Raw genomic sequence first — 13,970 nt, forward strand, 5'->3', positions numbered from 1 at the left:
CACTGCTACCTTCAGTAAATTCTTCTCCTCACAAGAACTCTGGTCAAGCTTACTTATTTTATGTATTGGAGAAATTGGCGAGCCACCCAAACCACTGCTCAGCCAAATACAGCAAAATCTAGCAGTTTAAAGACTGAAATAGTATGTTTGTAAAGTGTATTCCAGTAATCTTTATTTACAACTTTGAAAAATAATTTTGACAAAATACACTTGTATTATAGTTCACAGTGTTGATTCTCAAGTACATTGATCTTGTTTTACATGTTTTAAATGTTTAACATTTTATATCATTAGTTGTAATGGATCTGTTCTTAGTGATTTCAAGCGGACTTCACCTGATTTCAAGCTAAAAAAAAACTGTTTTTCAGTTTGGTCTAACGCAATTGGCTCTTTTAACTAAAAGGCTGTACCTACTTTCCCACAGCCACCATATTTGGTCTTATAATTTCCCCCATTCATTTTCCAGTGACCTTATATGGTCTCTGGCCAAGTTTAGTGAGAAAATAAATCCAAGATGGTGGATGAGGCGAGAGAAATGTTGATTATACGTCCGTGTAGACAGCTTACTCTTTTCAGGACAAGATCTATTGACTAGCATTACGTGATAGAGGAAACATTGACTTAGCATCATTTTCATCCATCACTTCTCTTTGTAAAGCACTCGGACAGCTTATGAGCACTGAAATAAATCCAGCTAGAGTAAGAAATTGTGTCGGACGTTCCCCGGTGACAGCAGTCTTTCTCCATGACTGACAGCGCTAGTTCAAGATACAAGCTAGTAATCAATACGAAGCACAGCCTTTCACTGGCGCTTTGGGCCGCCCTAGGATGGATAGTTTTGACGGGCCGGTCAACCACTGTAGGCGGGTCGGGAGAGAGGGAACGCTACCCCAAGACCTCCGCTGGGAAATCTCGTTTGACCAACCTAAAACATGGAGTTATTTGAGTAGCGATGCATTACGACAGTCACATCTTTGGAGACTTGTACTGTTATAGCATCTAATACGGAATAGTCAGGCCCCAATATACAGTACATCCCCTTATGGCGTCTTTTATTGACCATCCAGGAAATCGGTCTCCTCCTTACAGCAGTACTGAATGACCGGAGGTATTAAACATCAAGGCCTCGTATAAAAGGATTTTCATTAGCTCGCAGGTAAAAGACTGCAGACGGCAGACTCGCAAATTGATCAGTGATCAGATAAGAAAGATAGTGAAATGGAAGGGGATGAAATGGTTGCTCGGGTATATGGGGGTGTGATATTACAGTTGATTAAATGTCCCTGAAGATGGGCGCTTAATCAGTAGCCTGGTTTTCACATAATTGAATGTATGTACTAGCTGAGACGCAGGAGCTTATTTTCTTTTCAGCCATACAGAGATGGCGTATCGTACGGTCTTAAGGTGCTCAGTAATAATTGGTACATTGCACTATTTTTAGATCACACAGAGAGTCTGTCCTTGCCGAATCAGATGTAATTAGAGAAGATTTTGTTTATATGGGACTGAAACTGAGGTCTGTAACATATTTCATGTAGATCCTAAAATTTTCATGTTTTTAATAGCTAAAAAACATCTGGAAAGTCATGTTTAGGATATGATATCTCAGGAACTATGACTTCTAGCTATGCATAAATTGGTAGATTGGTAGAAAAATTAGTTTTCGTCAAGTCCATGTGGTTCAGAGTCTCATCAGGGTTGAAATATTTTTGTAACTGACCTTCAAATTTGATAAATAGTGAAAAAATTCTAGATGATTGAGTGGTAATCACAAAGTAAGTCACAAAGAAAATGGATGAACACACATTGATATAAGCATTCATGTTGAAGTTCAAGTCTCATATAAACACTTTTATTGTGTTGCGAGATTTTTATAATGAACCGAGGTGTGTAAAATATTTAATGCAAATTTTAACAATTTTGTTTTTTTAAAGCCCAAAAAACATATGGAAAGTCATGTTTAGGTGTAATATCTTAGGTGTGATGATTGCTAGCTATGTATAAATTGGTGAATTGGTAGAAAAATGTGTTCCCTTCAAGTCCAAGTGGTTCAGAGTCTCATCAGGATAAAAATATTTTTAAAACTGACCCCTAAAATTGGTAAAAAGTGAAACATTTCTAGACGAGTGGGTTTTAATTTTGCTCATTAAAAACTAAAGATACTAATCAATGTGTTTTGATTGTAAAACATAAGCTTTAATTGACTTCTTATGTCCCATTCATGATGAAAATGCTAAGGCAATTATCACTACTACCATTGCTCAAACTAAGAGTTAGTAATATGAACAAAAATTAGGTAAGTAACTCAAGTAGCACAAAGCAACACCTTAGCATCATATTGGTGAGTTTTGCACAGGCAAAAGCCACCATAATGTTTTTAAAAATTTAGTTTTAATGATAATATGGTAATCTCAATACCTCATAGCATGTCATCTTTTCCCATTGCAGTGCCCGGGGCCCCCCCTCGGCGTGTGGAGGTTGAGGTGCTGAACTCCACCGCCATCAAGGTAATGTGGCGCTCCCTATTGCCAGGGAAACAGCACGGGCAGATCCGTGGATACCAGGTGCACTACGTCCGTGTCGAGAACGGCGAATCCCGTGGCCTGCCCCTCATCAAGGACGTCATGCTCGCCGATGCACAGGTATGTTAACGCAACAATGCCGCTGTGCTGAATATTAACATTTTCTGAAACAAAAAGGTTGTTGTTTATTGTTTTTCTTTCCAATTTTCTTTTTAACTGACGTCATCAAGGGTGCGCAGACAATTGGTTAATGTCTATTTTTAGGATACTGTTGCAGCAAATGCGACCCAATATCTTGCAAGTACACAAGAACACACTCATGGCCACTGCAACAAATGTATGAAAATCCTTTTATAAACAATTTAATCTGTGAAGTTCTTTTATAGCCTCTAGAATGCTTTCCACAAGCAGTCCAAAATATCTTATCAGCCATTAGAATTGCACGGTTTAGTCAAACCTCTAATAAGTTTAACCTCTAAGGCTCTAGTGTCATAGATAAAGTCAACAAAAGCTGATTATGTCAGCCGTATTGAGCGCCCCGAGAGCTCCACAAAAACATGAGGCACTTGAGCACTGCGATCACAATTCAGACTTGATTTAAAAGCAGAAGCGGCAGAAAAAGAAAGAAAAAAAGAAGAAAAAGCAAGCAAGCGCCTCTGGCTGCAACCTAAAATTATAATACAAGCTTCTGTCATGAAAACAGTGAAATTACAGATACCATGTGCCTTATTCTCCTCACAGCTGCAAATATTACAGCTTTGAACAAACCGTGACTAAAGCTTTTGAATTTATCCCGCTTATGTTTATGACAGTATCATTTACAGTTGTCAGCTGCGTAGTAATCGGTTGATATTACATCGATATCTGGGTCACGATACAATAATATTGATTCTATGTTTATTCTGTACAAAAGGTGATTTTTTTTTTTTATTATTTGTTTTAGTCTGTTTAAATATCACAAACATTTATGTAATGATAAAATAATAAAATATTCATGTGAACATTTTGAATAAAAGTACATTTTTGGGGTTGAGGTGAGTTATCCCAAAACTAATCAAATTAATTTTGCATCGCATAAGACTTGGAGCATTTTTCAGAAGAATAGCTGTTGTGATCTGATATTAAATTCCAAAACAGCCTTTTTATACTCTTACTAAATGAAATGGTGAAGAAAAATCTGCAGGAATGACATGCTCAGATAGCAGCGGCCACTCAATTTCCTGCCTCGTCTTCAATCTTCATGATTTTTTTCACCCTAATCCACACTGACCTACTTTAAAACACTCTGCCGTTCTTCCATTTCCTTGGCACTTTTACCTTGTTTCGTCTTACGCTTTCCTCTCTTTCTTTCTGTCTGTCTTTTTCCTCTCTTTCAAACCGCGCTCCCTCTTTCTCCTCCCGGGTGGGGGATGTTAGTGGGAAATGGACGACACAGCTGAATATGTGAGTATGGCTGTCGGCGAGTGTTCGGTGTGATGTGAGAACCTGTGATGTTACATCAGACCCGCTTTGTATCTCAGTCATTGAACATGTTTATAGGCAGAAATTCAAATGCTGGTTTTATTGGGGAAATGTCATAAACACTGTAGATCATGTAGATTCTAGCATTTTTTAATAGGCATAAATGTCTTGAGAAGCCATGTTCAGGGTATGATATCTCAGGAACTTGGATTGCTAGCTTTGTGCAAATTGGTAGATTGGTAGAAAAATGTGTTCCCTTCAAGTCTTAGTGGTTCAGAGAGTCATCCTGGTAGAAATATTTTCTAAACTGGCCTCTAAACTTGGTAAATGTGAAAACATTCTAGAAAACTGAGTGGATTGATACACAGATTTATGCATGGATGTTGAAGTTCAAGTCTCATGTAAACCTTTTTTTGCATTGCATTGCAAGATTTTTATAATGAACTGAGGTGTGTAAATATTTCATGTAGATTTTCATTTTGTAAAGCTCAGATATCCAGAAAGCCAAGTTTAGGGCATGATATCTCAGGAACTTTGATTTTTGGCTTTGTACAAATTGGTAGATTGGAAGAAAAACATGTTCCTTTCAAGTCCAAGTGGTTCAGAGTCTCATCAGGGAAGAAATATTTTTGTAACTGACCTCTAAATTTAGAAAAAGTGAGAAATGAGACAATTGAATGGGTCTATGAGAGGCATAAACCGGGGTCATTAAAATATCTCAAAAAATATATTTTTCTTGCATATTGATGCATATAGATTGATGCATTGAAGATAAAGTGTCATGTAAACCATTTTTGGTGTTGCAAGATTTTTATAATGAGCTGATTTTTGTCAGAGAGAGAAAACTAATGCAACCTCACGTCCATTGTGTGTGTGTGTGTGTGTGTGTGTGTGTGTGTGTGTGAGACGGCAATAGAAAAATATTAATGGTGCACAGGGGGGAATGATGTAACATCAGGGTTCCTTTATGCCTGGCATGAAAGAGTGTTTTGTGCTGTGATGTTGTGCATTAAGTAAAGTGCAAACAAAAACGAAGCTTATTTTGTGCAAAATTCAAGCAACCTTTTGAAGAAATGAGATATACATTGGTGATATTTATTTTTATAAATAGATAATTTGTGTAACCCAAAAATTGCATGAATATCTTGAACTGGTTTGATGTGAAGCGCAATTCTCTGTAAGCTGCAGGACCCACAGTTGCTTTTTTCTCTGCAAGCGCATTGCATTAATTTCCTCTCCGTCATGCGCACTGATCAAAGTTCACTCGCTTTCACGTGAAATATTGGAAAATAGGAGGCCGTCAGAAGGGCGTGTGTGCTCACAGCTTACCGGCCGACCTGGAGAGAAATTCATTATTCTGACAGTCTGTTTGCTCAGGCTCTCTGTTGAATTAATTCACAGACATGTGTCGTAGATGAGCAGGAATTGTAATCTATAACCTGGTCATGCTGGATGACATGCTAAATGCCAATAATAATGATCCACACTGCTGTAGAAATGAGGTGCACTTCTGAATATGTATATAGAGAGAGAGAGAGAGAAAGAGAATTATATATTATTCATTGATATACTTATATCAATAAATAATATATTTAATTTATTTAATATATATATATATATATATATATATATAATTTTTATTTAATTTGATAATATTAGAGGTGTTAATATCAGTCATACATTCGGTATTAATGTGACAAGTTGCTAGGTTAATATACTTTTTAAAAAGACAGCAGAGTACAGATTGCAGGCTGTGGCATTGAAAAGAGAGGAAACTGACGCCAGGCCTGTGCAGGTGACATGTAGTAAAGTCTTTAAAAAATTCAGTTCCCTAACATAGTGCTAACTTCCCTCTTTGTGTCCATTAACCACAGGAGATGGTCATCGGGGGCCTGCAGCCTGACACCACGTACTCCATCACCGTGGCAGCCTACACCACCAAAGGAGACGGAGCCCGCAGCAAACCCAAGCTGGTGGTGACTAAAGGAGCAGGTCGGTAATAATGACGTTATCATTAGCTGAGCTCCAGAGCACCGCAGGCCAGGTGTTATGAGCTACAGGAGCAAAATGAACCTTAAGGGACTTCAATCGAATAAGAAAAAACAAACATGGCCTATATAGTGTGTCTGGAGTACATAAAAGCTATAAGGGAACGTATAGCTGGGATTGTGCATTAGCGGTTAGCCACACATGGCCTGCTACTGCAACAAAGTTTCGTTTTCAGAAAATGTGAACTGATGTAGAGGGCTGAAGTTTGAGTAAGGCATTAGTGGGTCAGAATGATGGACTAGTTAACCACAGATTAGTAAATTAGCTTGCTGTGTTAGCCTAATTGTACAGGGAAGTGAATCACTATTTCCATGCAATGTTAATGCCATTTTTATAAGTACTTTTTCTCTGTACACATGCAGACAAACATGTTTTAGCTGTTAGATTTTTTTTTTTTTTTTTTGTTTTTTATGTGTCTGATGCCATGAGTGTTTTATTTTAAGGTACAACATTGAGTAAAAATGGCACTAATCCTGTCTGATTATTCACTTCTTCTACAAGCCATCTATCTAACTGGTCTCTTTTGAAAATATGTCGTTTTATACATCCCTAGTGTAAGAATGATCAGGTTGGCCTTGCCTAAACGTACCAGAAAAGTGAATACCATGCTAGTGAGTTTTGGACACTACCATCATGCTAGTATTCTATCTCTGTACACATGTAGACGATCATGTTTTGGCTTTTGCGTTGCTTCTCATTGTTTTTTATGCATCTGACGCCATGAGCTTTTTCTTTTAAGATGCCTTAAGTTAAGTTAAAATAGTGCTAATCCTTGCTGATGGTAAGATTTTCACCTGACAGCCCACTAACTAGTCCATTTTGAAAATATGCATCCATAGTGTAAGAACAGTGGGGGTTTGACTGAATTTTGGACACTACCATCATGCTAATAGCATGATATATTTTGAAGTACCTTTTGAGCAGTATAGTATATGAATAATGCTAATAAGATATATTAGCTAGCCACATATGCGTAGTCGGTTTTCCTCTGCAGTTAGCTCTCAAACTCCAGACGCTGACGAGACAGGTGTGCCGATTGCAGATGTCAAGTGTGACAGCGGCGCCATATATGCATGTCATTCTGAATGCCTGTCTCTCTCCCTCTCACTCACACAGTGATGTGGCGCAGTCAAAGGAAGGATGTCCCTGCGCTTCCCGCCTCCCAAAGTGTGGTGAAATGCTTACAGCAGACAAAATAAATAAATAAATAAACAAGGGCAGACTCAGCCCTACTTAAAGAAGTGGCACCGTGCTCTTTCATGTGCCAGAACAGAGGGGAAGCTTGACCAATGGGGCTCAGAGGAGCCACTCCGGGGCACTTTCATGCCTCATTTCTGCTACATAATGCTGTCAGACAACTTAAGCCCCTGCCTTATTGTATTGATAAGGGCCGACCCACCCCTTTCAAACCCCGAACCTTCCACAAGGCCGCCTGTCATCTGAGAGAGCCGGCCGTCCCCGAGCTGCCATTCTGCATGTCGGCGATACACTTCAGAACGGAGACTCGGCAGCGTGAAGCCCGTCAGTCAGGCTCTACGAACATGCCAAGATGTCATTCCAGTTGCATACAACAAAATAATGTGCGCTGGAGTGAGCAGTAATATTTTAGTGGTGAAAATCAGGATTGCTATCGTTAAATAAAATATAAAATAAAACATCAACTGAAATGAAATTAAATAAAAACCATATATTTAATTTCAGCTAGGTGCCAAGGCAACATTTCTCATTTTTGTTTAAGCACTAAAATAACACAACTAAGATATAAATTAATAAAAACTATAAATGTAAACAAAAAATGGCAAAAACTACAACTAAAATTAAATTGGAAAACCGCTAAAAAAAAATAATTTAAAATATTCAGGGTTATTAGCATGAATTCAAATCATTAAAAAATATACTAATATTACTAAAATAATACAATTAAAATGAATAGAAACTATATATTTATAGCATGACTAATTTAAGAAAAATGACAGAATTATTAACAATATGAATTAAAATAAAAAAGATTAAAATAAAAACTAATTTAAAATATTAATATAAATTGGATAATTGACATATAAATATATGTCAATGATCCAAAAATAGCACCCGTTCAAATGCACAAAAAAAAGTCAATTTCCGCCATTTCTGGTGTTTTTTGTATTATGTTTAAGCACACGTCACAACGTTGACAAACATTATTAATGCTGCGTTCAAAGAGCTACGTTATCGGTTTCCTGCGCTGGATAATTGACATATAAATATATATGTCAATGATCCAAAAATAGCACCCGTTCAAATGCACAAAAATGTCAATTTCCGCCATTTCTGGTGTTTTTTGTATTATGTTTAAGCACACGTCACAACGTTGACAAACATTATTAATGCTGCGTTCAAAGAGCTACGTTATCGGTTTCCTGCGCCTTGATCTCAAAGCAGATGTCCTTCTATCGATCTAATTGATGCTGCCTGTTGTCCAGGAGGAATGACACAGGAATGATTGATTCTGTTCTTGTTTCAGAGCCGATGGACTGGTTGATGTGCATGCTGTCAAACCCTTTGCTAATGCGCCTTATCATTCGCGATTCCACGTGCTTTAAACACAAACCGTCACATCTTTAAGTTTAGGCGTCGGTAGGCCAGATTCCGATCAAGTGCGAGCCTTCCTTTTTTTAATTTCCTCCTGTCTCCTTTCATCCTTGTGGGAGATGAGCAGATTGCATGCTAATGCAGGGGCTGGAGGTGTTCTTCACGAGTGTCCGCTTGGACTGCCGCCACGGCTCAGGGAACAGAGAGTCTGGATGACTCACAATCCTCCCGGCACTGTGGTTATTCTCTTCAAGTATTTGGTCCACTTAGGGCCACTTGCTCCAGTCCTGATTGTGGAGAGTGAAGCTCCTCGGTTGGTCTCTGGAGCTTCTTGTCTAATATCGTCTGATGCCAGGATACTGTGGCATGGAGTTGAACTTTCTGTAGATTGAGGTTTTTGGATTATGGGATTACAAACTGGCATTATGGTGCTCATAAATTGATTTTGTTTATTTTTATGAAACGTATAGTTCCAGCTCTAGAATTAGATTAGATCAGCTGTCTTTGAAATCTTTATTGGTGCACCAAATTGGTACATTTCCTGAAAACTGTAAACAGATAGCTGAGCACTTAGTAGAAGATTTAACTTTATTATATATTGAACAGTTGTGTCTGTTTCTGCTGTTGCTAAAATTTTATAAAAGCAACAACTTTGCTTGATGCCCATGTGCCCTTTACCATAGTAAAATCACTACAAACATGTTCATTTGTGGAATGTTACTATGATTAAATTCTTGTGTATTGTAGAAAAATTAAAGAATGTTAATTACATTTAACTTTTTGTTATCCTGTGCTGAGGAAATTTAGTCGGACCGTTATATTCAGACATATTTGGTTGGTTTTGCCCTTGTCTTTTGTATATTTGGTATCAGTTCGGCCCAGAATGCAGCGCTGCAGTTTTCTCAGGGCTAAGTCATGTCAGCTGGCAGTCGTGCTTTATACGCTTAATATAACTCCCTGTAAGTCCTGTCGGCAGGTTAATTGCATGTTAGCTGAAGGTTATTTTATTTTGTTCCTCTTTTTTGTAACGGCGTCTCCTCCACTGGAGATGAGAAGGACAGAGAGAGAAAGGGAAGTATGGAAGGGGGAGGGCGTGAGTGTGAAACGCAATCCTATCTTAATCAGTGGCTGTGGGTCAACAGTGGCCGTTAATGCAAGGCCTAATGGGAAACGTGTCTGTGGTCCTGTGGAGAGGATTGTGTGTCGTCCAGTGGAGTGGACTGGAGTGCCATTGGCGAGGGGAAGCGGGCCACAATCATGGAGTCTCTGACCCTCGTTGTCCTCTCACTGCAGCAGATTGCGCCTTTTCGCCGTCACCTTCATCAGCACTTATTTTTTTTCCTGGAGTCATTCGTCCTCCTGTCTGTTCTCATGCTCTCCTTCTCTATCATACAGCTGTTAACCCACCATCTCTCATCCAGTGATCTGTTCAACAACCATCTAGTCACTTAAAAATTAATAGCTTTTTCAATACAGGTTGTTCTGACTCGCAGACTCTCTGGGTAACATTTGGAGTAAGGAGTATATGTGCTGTTAGTGCCTTTATGATAGTTTGTACAAAATGTACATGCTTATATAATGGTACTTTACAGGAACTGGGTTTGTAATAAATCCATTTAAAGTCATTTTGGATGGCTTTTCTTTAGTAGGGAGTACCAGGATGAAAATACACCTAGTTACGATACAACAGACTTAAGTGAGATACGGTTCATTTCAATTGAATGTAATGTCCCTCTTTCTCTCTCTGCAGTGCCGGGGCCTCCCTTTCTCTCTGTCAACCAAAACTCAGAGACTACCGCATTAGTGCGCTGGCAACCCCCAGATTTCGTCGCTCCGGGTCTCGAGGTGCAAGGCTATCGGCTTCAGATCGGCCGAAAGGATGTGAGCCCCCTGGCCACGCTGGAGTTCGGCCCTCAGGAGCTGGAATATTCCATTAGCAATATCCACCGAGGGGCCACGTATGTCTTCAAAGTGTCCGCCAAGTCTAGATCGGGATTTGGTGAAGAGGCTACCCGAGAACTAAAAGTCCCAGAGGAGGTTCCTCGAGGGTATCCACAAATAATCGAAGGGTCTAACATTACCTGCTGCTCGCTCCAATTTGCCTGGTTGCCTCCGGTGCTAGCGGAGCGCAACGGCGCTATAACAGAATACACACTGGCTTATCAAGAGGCCGGAACGGTTGGCAGACCCAAGGAACTGCGTCTGCCGGCAAGTGAGAACAGCTACACCCTCAACAGCCTGAGGCACAACGCAGTGTACGATGTGAAAATTCGAGCGCACACCAGTGTAGGTCCAGGGCCCTACAGCCCATCGATCCAGTATCAAACAGTGGCCTACGAAGCAGGTATGGGTTGCTCATTTCCCCGCCTCAAGGGACAAACCTCTACAATGCAAGCACCTACACCCGATTATATAAAGTTCTCTGGGAGCCACATACCTCACTAACACCCTCCCCCACAACAAGGTAAAATAAGTCAGTAAGTTAAAGTCAGTCAGTTTTGAAAGGGGAGGAGCATCGATTTTTGTGAGGTAAGTGCCGATTTGTCAGACACGCCCAGCACATTCACTCATCCAATCACAAAACTCCCCTAGTATTCCAAGGTAGGCGAGAGCCACGTCAGATCCCAGATCTGAAGTCGAATCAGGCACATTTGTTTACTATGTTTGTGTTTTCTTCTGCATTTTTCGTTGTTTGGTTTAACGGTTCCTCTTTTCTGTACTCACCCCCCCACTCCCACACTGGGAAGGTTTGTAGCATGGCGTCCCATGATGCACTGCTAACAAGTGTGGGCATGACAACTGTGTTTGGGGATTGTCCTCATTCCTGTCGGGCTTTCTGCCACGGCAGTGCCTATCCAAATTCGAGAGCACGCAACAGTGGGTTACTCAAACATAATGTGGGTGCAGCTATTCTGGAATCGTTCAGGGGGGATTATGGGAGCTGCTTGCCAAATGTTCTTGTTGGGGCGGCACTGCCGGGCCAGGGCAGGCAGAGTACTGTGCGATCCTGTGGTTCTGTGTTCACTAGTCTAGTCTAGCGTGCTGTTTGTCCCAACTGAGCGCCTCCCCCCTCCCCCTCACAGCTAATGCCACACACCGCTCACTCAGAGGGACCAAAGCCCCTCTCCTTTGGGGGAAAACTGTTCGCAAGCATCGAACACTCTGTCAGCCTTCTTTCCCTTCAGTCTTGTTGTGCTTTTTCAATTTCTAAAGTGTCTTTCCTCCGTTCACCTCTGGACAGATGTTCCTAAGAACTTCACCGTGAAGCTGGCCACCAAAACCACGGTACTGCTGACATGGAAGTTTTCCGATAGCCGCTTCCCGTACCGCTGCATGGTAAGCGAGCTAATGAATCCTGTTTTGTTCATTCAATATCAATCTTATTGCCAGGATCTGTTTTTGAACCATTTATCGATACACATTGGTCCACAGATCGAGTACAACCGGCAGAAGGTTGACATTGACGCTAGGATGACCAAAGCTCTCATCACCAACTTGCGACCCAACAGCACCTACGAGTTCAGGATCACCTGCCAGGAGAGCAGTGACGGTGGACCCAAACACAAGCTCATCGCACGAACGGCGCCACCTATTCTGGTCCGAAAGCCAGAGTTGGACCTGAAAAGAGAGCCGGCCAGCACGCTGACCATTGTCTTCCCACCGCTGGAATCCAAAGAGTTGATAAAGTGAGGAAAACCAAATGCCGTTCTAAGCCAGAAACGCATTCTACACAAGCATGTGAATGCAGATGGAATCCAAAGAGTTGATCAAGTAAGGAAAACCAAATGCTCTTCTAGGTCAGAAATGCATTCTATGCAAGCATGTGAACGCAGACGCAAGCAAATTGGAAATATGGGGTTCTTTAAAAGTGTTGATGTTGTCAGCGCCAATAGCCTCATGGGCAGCGTGCTGACATGTAGCGCCGTTGTGCTTCAGGTGTCCCAATTTCCGGACCTTTCCCTTATCCTATCGAAATAAAGGCATAAAACACCTAAAATAAATCTTAAAAAGGTAGCCTTGTGGGCAGCATACAGACATAGAGCGCTGTTGCACTATTGGCGTCCTGAGTTCGAAGTCCATCTTCACTTCCACTTCCTGTCAGCTCTGATCTATCCTATCATAATAAAGGCAAGAATGCCAAAAATAAATCTTATAAAAAAAGTGTCGGTTTTGGAGTAATGACAAAAAAACTCACAGTAGAAGACAGTTTGCTCTGTTGTCTTCTATAGTGCCCCTTGTGGCCATACTGATAATGCAGCACATACTTAAGAACTGCGTTTTGTGTTTGTGTTTCGAAAAGCAACATCAAACTTGCTTAGCTTGAAACTTCTGCGTTCGCATACTTGTGTAGGGAATTTTTCAGGTTTTGTGGAAAATCGTTTAGCTAGATGTTCCCAGTTTTATGGAACATGGAAAAATAATCACATTTAGTGGATAGGTAGTTATTTTTCTGTACAATTCTTTGACTAGCAATTTTTGAAATGGTTTTGTGCACCATCTTGACCTCTTGCAGGGCGGTCTATGTTGTGGTGGTTCCTCTGAAGAAGGGAAGAGGTCCAATCCGACACATCAAGAGCCCAGATGAATTGGACCTAGAAGAGGTGAACATACTCGCAGCTTATTTTCTCAAGTCTTTGTCCTTGTGTCACAGACACAGTGGAGCCAAAGCCATGGAAAGTGTTCTCGCAGGAGCATTGTGGGAATGTTCCTGAGGGGTTTGTCAGGGAGAGGGGACAATTACACAGCTTTCATCCTTACCCGCTGACAAACTGCCATGCTTGGCCGCTTGACCTTGAACTGTGAATGGCGAATGGGTGCCTGTATTCTGTTTATGTATTATTTGACTTCAAAATGATTGGTTTTTGTTTGTTTGTCTTTTTGAGTAAATAACCCATTTTATTTAGCATCAGCTGCTAATTGTTTGATAGTTGTGTTCCCAGAAGAATCAACCAGAATATGTTGTGTTTTAGATGCTGGTTTCAGTTCTCCTCAAGCAGTCTTTTTCTCCCACAGCTGTTGGGCGACAGAAGACTCGGTCAACGTCACGCTCGAACCACCCGTCAGCTCAAGCAGGTGGACGGGAAGCAGCCCTACATTGCTGCCAGCTTCAAGCCCTCATCCATGCCGCCGTCCTTCACCCTGGGCAACCAGATGGTGTACAGCAGCTTTGAAAACAGGCCTCTGGACCCCGGGCAGGAATATGTGTTCTTTATCCTTGCTGAGCTCAACACCACCGGAGGGGTGAGTGAAATTTAAGTTTTAAGACTCGTGCAAAGTGGCGAATGCAGATAGCTATAACCTTTTTTTGCTTTTGTGCAGAAAACGTTTGCGTCCAGCCCCTACACGGATCCAGTGACAGCTCCAGAC

At 40.9% G+C, this 13,970-nt stretch overlaps 1 protein-coding gene across 30 annotated transcripts in view; it reads left to right on the forward strand.

The window, feature by feature from the left end:
- ptprsa (protein tyrosine phosphatase receptor type Sa) overlaps positions 1-13,970 on the forward strand; it is a 237,753-nt gene that overhangs the window by 175,859 nt on the left and 47,924 nt on the right. For 15 of the 30 annotated variants that reach the window (XM_016473225.1, XM_016473226.1, XM_016473224.1 and 12 more), the window contains 8 exons: positions 2,449-2,642; positions 3,939-3,965; positions 5,858-5,975; positions 10,354-10,947; positions 11,845-11,939; positions 12,036-12,289; positions 13,117-13,204; positions 13,617-13,757. In XM_016473225.1, coding sequence (XP_016328711.1) covers positions 2,449-2,642; positions 3,939-3,965; positions 5,858-5,975; positions 10,354-10,947; positions 11,845-11,939; positions 12,036-12,289; positions 13,117-13,204; positions 13,617-13,757 — 1,511 coding nt within the window. Of the gene's footprint in view, positions 1-2,448; positions 2,643-3,938; positions 3,966-5,857; positions 5,976-10,353; positions 10,948-11,844; positions 11,940-12,035; positions 12,290-13,116; positions 13,205-13,616; positions 13,845-13,970 lie in introns of all 30 variants that reach the window. The other 15 variants (XM_016473228.1, XM_016473231.1, XM_016473241.1 and 12 more) reach the window with 5 other exon arrangements.

The sequence above is a fragment of the Sinocyclocheilus anshuiensis genome, unplaced genomic scaffold (genome assembly GCF_001515605.1).
Source record: "Sinocyclocheilus anshuiensis isolate Anshui unplaced genomic scaffold, SAMN03320099.WGS_v1.1 scaffold1406, whole genome shotgun sequence".
In the NCBI taxonomy this organism is placed as follows: domain Eukaryota; kingdom Metazoa; phylum Chordata; class Actinopteri; order Cypriniformes; family Cyprinidae; genus Sinocyclocheilus; species Sinocyclocheilus anshuiensis.